This window comes from Sinocyclocheilus anshuiensis, unplaced genomic scaffold, assembly GCF_001515605.1.
Source record: "Sinocyclocheilus anshuiensis isolate Anshui unplaced genomic scaffold, SAMN03320099.WGS_v1.1 scaffold1893, whole genome shotgun sequence".
Taxonomy (NCBI): domain Eukaryota; kingdom Metazoa; phylum Chordata; class Actinopteri; order Cypriniformes; family Cyprinidae; genus Sinocyclocheilus; species Sinocyclocheilus anshuiensis.
Window position 1 is genome coordinate 300030 of NW_015539822.1, and position 5574 is coordinate 305603.

The 5574-nt window shown below is 37.2% G+C and overlaps 1 protein-coding gene across 1 annotated transcript in view; it reads right to left on the reverse strand.

Moving 5' to 3' along the window:
* Positions 1 to 887, reverse strand: part of LOC107684172 (DNA-binding protein inhibitor ID-4-like) — a 2739-nt gene extending 1852 nt beyond the window's left edge. Inside the window, exon 1 of the mRNA XM_016480384.1 lies at positions 365 to 887. Within this exon, the coding sequence (XP_016335870.1) occupies positions 365 to 697 (333 nt within the window). The 5' untranslated portion in view covers positions 698 to 887. The remainder of the gene's footprint in view (positions 1 to 364) is intronic.
* Positions 888 to 5574: the final 4687 nt, after the last annotated feature.

Consider the following 5574-nt stretch of genomic DNA (forward strand, 5'->3'; position numbering starts at 1 on the left):
TGCACACACACACACACACACACACACACACACACACACACACACACACACACGCACACATATACAAAGGTTTAGATATATGCCTAAATAGCTAAAAGATGATATTACATTACATATTCAGGCTATATGTAAGATTAAATAAATAAAATTGGACACTAAGAAAAATTTAATGTTTTTACAGTTTGGCAAAGAACAAGGAAACACAGGCCTCCAGCAGTCTGATCTACAGCATCATATTTGGTCTGGTGCAGTTCATAGAAACACGCACTATTGTCACTTCCGTGCGTAACGAGGCTACCGTGCACAGCCAGTATCACCACAGTTGTTTTAGTGAACATTCACGGAGGTTTCTGGTCCTGCTTACCTGCTCTGTGTTGATTTGTGTGAGAGGGGTCCGTGTGGAGGCGGGTGGGCTCGTCTGTTTCAGGAGAGCCGGGTGCGTCTCCAACGCCAGCTGCAGGTCCAGGATATAGTCAATGACATGCTGGAGGATCTCCACTTTACTGACTTTCTTATCCTGCGGAATAGTGGGCACCAGGCGCTTGAGTCGGCTGTAGCAGTCGTTCATGTCGTACTGCAGACAGAAAAGATCCTCCTCTTCCATTTTGCATCGGCTGCGCTCCGACAAATAACGCAAGGAGAGCTGACTGGAGCCAGAAGGAACCGTATGAGGGCGAACCGGTGCGCTGGCCTTCATTGTAATAAACAAAAGCACAAAGAGCTAAACGAGAAAGGGGGAAACAAACGTGCGCGGGACGCAACAAGAGGGTTTCGTTTAAAAACGCAATTTGGAGCACGCAAGAAAAGGAGCGCAGTTCTATCCTGACCACATCTCCTCTCTGAGTGGGAACGCACAGTGTAAAACAGCGGATGAGTTGAGGCTGGTCATATATAGAGGAAAAGGGGAGGGGCCACCCGCTCGAGCTTTGACAGTCCTGCGCGAGCAGAAACCGGTCAGTCACGAGCTCCCGTGATGATGGAGCAGTGCGCGACCTGTAACTGCGGAGGTGCACGAGCGCAAATAAGAGGCTGCTGGGTGAAACGTCCGTGTGTTTGTGTGTGTGTATGTGTGTGTGCGTGCGTGCGTGTGTGTGTGTGCGTTTAACCGCGTGTGGATATCTGCATGTGTGTTTCCAAAACAGGTACAAAGATTTTCATTCGTTAATTATGAACAAAATCATTCCTTTGTTAGCCTACATTTTTAGCAAGTCAGTAGCTATAATGTAAGTAGGCTAATTTATGCCTTGGAGCTTTAAAATAGCATAGTAGAAACCGGGGCAAGTAGTCACACTGGGGATTTGTCACAGATAGGCTATCTCAGTAGCCTAGCTCGTCATTTGGACTCAAAAGTCGAATTATGAAAACATTCAAACCCCTCTTAAATTAAAACAGTTTTTTTTCTGCCCTTAAAAAATGTAATGTTTGCTAGCTTTTGAGTCAAGTAAGCACAATAAAACTTTACTAGTTAATTAAGGGACAACTAGATAAAAAGGCAAATTTGAACTAAAAGTGGTAATACTTTACAAGAGGGTCCAATTAGTTAATATTAGTTAAAGCATTAACTAATATTAAATAACAGTGAGCAATACATTGATTACAGTTTTTATTAATCTAAAAATACAATTCATTCTTAGTTCATTTTAGTTTAGATTTTAATAATACATTAGTAAAGTTTGGAATTAACGTAATAAGATGTTATGCTTTTCATTATAGTTCATGTTAACTAATGTAGTTAATTTTAACAAATGGAACGTTATTGTAAAGTCTTACCTTGAAAGACTGAACTGTGTTCTCAGGAAAAGGGATTTTAATCAGTTTCTTATCAGCGCAGCTTCTATTGGGGCAAATTGTCATGTGTTTCATAATGTGACATAAACAAAAACTTTTTTTTTTGTACATGACTACTTACCCCATGTTGTGTGATAACATGCATCTATTCAGAAACTGAAAAAAAAACCTATACTGAGAAATATGAACTAAAAGAGCCCTGGTCCTCCCTATATGAGAAAAGAAAAAAAATATCAGTGCACGCATGTGGATGTTTTGTGTCAACATGCCCTATATACAGTATGGGGTCAGTTACCTATTATAGGTTATACTATTTATATATAATAAACAAAACAATATTCTTGTGACACTGTTCCTGTATAAAAACTATATTTCTAATTGAACATGAAGTAACAGCCTGTTGATGACTATTATAAAGTTGCCATAAAAATATATATATTTTTAAAAAGATCATCATGAACATGACTGGATATTTGGAATCTACATCAATGAGCTAAATAAAAAAATTGCTCTAATTATGGTAGGAAATGCCTGTTTCTAAAGCATTACTTATACAGAAAAGAATCAGTCTATATCTATTTGTAAACTTCTTATGAACTGTTTGAAAACTTCATACAGCATTGAAAGAGCAGTATATTGTTCTCCAGACAAATACTTCGAGTCCAGACACTCATTCATGATCAGTCACCTTAACACCCAATGCTCATAGAGTCACAAACATTAACATATTCTTCTGTAGGCGTCTTTCATTCAAGCATTCTCCAGAAGAGGTTTTTGATTATGAAACATGGATGAAACACCGTTTAGTCTAACTCATTTCACTCATTTTGTGTGCCAGCCTCGCCACAGTACAGACTATTTTCCCATAATCCTCATGGTAGATTCATGGGCCTCGCACCACAGACGGACCGGCGCCAGTCCCATAATGTCCCTTATTCACAGCAGTCCACCTTCAAATAGTCTCACATCCGTGGCAAGTTGCCAAGGCGATGGAAATGCCTCCCCTCTGGTGGCAACAAGTTTGAATCCGCTTTGCCTTTCCTCTCACTTTGATGCATGGAATGGTGTAACGTTCTGCCTGGGTAGAATTTGTATGTGTGTGATATGTATTAGGTAATCATGAGTATTTGTCATGAAAAATTTTACTTGCTTTCTGCAGGTGGGTTGGCCAAACACCCTGCAGCTTAGCAGGTGCAAAGAGGTTGCAAATAGCACTATCCGTCATGTTCTGAAAAGGGGTCCTCAAAATGTAGCACTGGCGTCCTCCTTTGAAAACAAAACCACTTACGATGCATAAAGCCCTGCAATTAGCACATTACAACAAAAATCCTCGCCGTTCTATTCTTGTTTAGTCAGAACTTGCATTAGTTGGTAATACTTTATTTAAAAGGGAACGTGCAAGGTCATTATAGGAATGTTTACCACATCTCACATCTAACTCAGGGCTCAGATTTTATTCAGCATGCTGTTTGATTATGAACCAAATCATAGAGTAGGTAAATGTGCATTTTATAATGCATAAATATAAAATTCAATATATAAATACACACATAAACATTTGCTGCTTAATTATTTAAAAGAAAAATGTCTGATAAAATTAAAGTCACGTGGTGCATGTAAATACATACAGAACATTTTTTGATATATTTTTAAAATAATTTTTAGAGTCTATTAAAATATCATATCATTTATCCTTTTTATGACAAGGCAAGGTTAGTTCTGGTTGTAAAATGTCACTTGGTGCAAGTCCCTAAAACATAATGATATTAAAAAATAATATAATATTTGTTAAAAAAAACTGACTCATTTTTTCAACATACATTATTTTAATTTTTACTTAATGGTTACACCACATGACATTTGTAATATCTTTATCATTTGACAGTCATAAATTAAATCCTTTCTTGAAAATAATATAAAAATTTACAGTACAAATCCATGTGAAACCAACATGAAAGTACATTTCTAAGACATGGACATTCTTATATTTCACTGACCAAAATTTTGATGTGCATTGATCATGTCTTTGAATACTAGGTTCATATTCTCTATTATGTAATAATATTCTATTTTGCTTATTAATCTGTCTATATTCTGTTTTATGTATTAGTTATGGCTCCTGATGGTGTCCTATAGTCCATGGATGGGGGTTGTGTCCATCCAGGTGAAGAGAACACACATCTCACTATCTCTTTCAAAGACAGCTCTTCAAAAGAGACATGTATATGAATCTTTGATGGTAACCTTTCCCAGAATACCTCTCTCTCTCTCTCTCTCACTCACTCACTCTCTATTTCAGCCCCCAGGCAACAGGATACACTGTAACGCCTGATGTCTGCAGGCACCGTTACAGAACTTATCAAATGTGACTTTTCATCCTTAAAAAAATCTTGAAAATTAACCTCTTTGAATGGATAAATGTCAATTTTATTGGAAGAAAACCAACCTTTAGGAGAAAATGTAACACTTTTAATTTAAAGGTGAAGTATGTGATTTTTTTGATGTCAAAATATAATACTATCTTAATATGCAAAGTCAACTACAAGAAATAATCTGATTCCCCTGAAAAGTATTATCTGTTAGCAATCTATTTGTTTGAGTGTCCTGACCAGCCCAACTCGGCAACACTGGATCAACCAATAATGTGAGTTTGGGGGCGGGTCTATGTGTTTGTCCAATCAATGGTAGATGGGAGTGAGATGTTAATTTTAGTGAATATTAATTTTGCTATATGTGACCCAGGACCACAAAACCAGTCTTAAGTAGCAGGGGTATAATAGCCAACATTATGACATGGGAAGTTGTGGCCTAATGGTTAGAGAGTTGGACTCGTAACCCAAAGGTTGCGGCTTCGAATCTTGTACCGGTAGGGATTGTAGGTGGGGGGAGTGAATGTACATCGCTCTCTTGTGGTATTGAAGGTCTCTCCCACCTTCAATACCATGACTGAGGTGCCCTTGAGCTCCCTGGGCGCCACAGCAAAAAAAAAAAGGCTGCCCACTGCTCCAGGTGTGTGTTCACTGCTGTGTGTGTGCACTTTGGATGGGATAAATGCAGAGCACTAATTCCGAGTATGGGTCACCATACTTGGCCACTTCACATGTCAAAATTTTATGCCAAAAATCATTAGGATATTAAAGGTGCAATAGGTGATTGTCTTCAGAAAATGTTTTTGTTGTGCTGGTTGAAAGTCTCTTCACATCCCGATAGCAATCATTAAGTTTAGAGGTGGAAAGTAACTAATTACAAATACTTTCGTTACAGTACTTGAGTAAATTTTTTCTACTTTCTTGAGTATAAGTAAATTGTGGTACTTTTACTTTTACTTGAGTATTCAACTTCGCTACTATCCGTCATGTTCTGAAAAGGGGTCCTCAAAATGTAGCACTGGCGTCCTCCTTTGAAAACAAAACCACTTACGATGCATAAAGCCCTGCAATTAGCACATTACAACAAAAATCCTCGCCGTTCTATTCTTGTTTAGTCAGAACTTGCATTAGTTGGTAATACTTTATTTAAAAGGGAACGTGCAAGGTCATTATAGGAATGTTTACCACATCTCACATCTAACTCAGGGCTCAGATTTTATTCAGCATGCTGTTTGATTATGAACCAAATCATAGAGTAGGTAAATGTGCATTTTATAATGCATAAATATAAAATTCAATATATAAATAAAAACAGTTTTTAAAATTATTTTTATTATTATTATTTCTATAAGGGAATATATATATATATATATATATATATATATATATATATATATACTGTATACACACAAACACA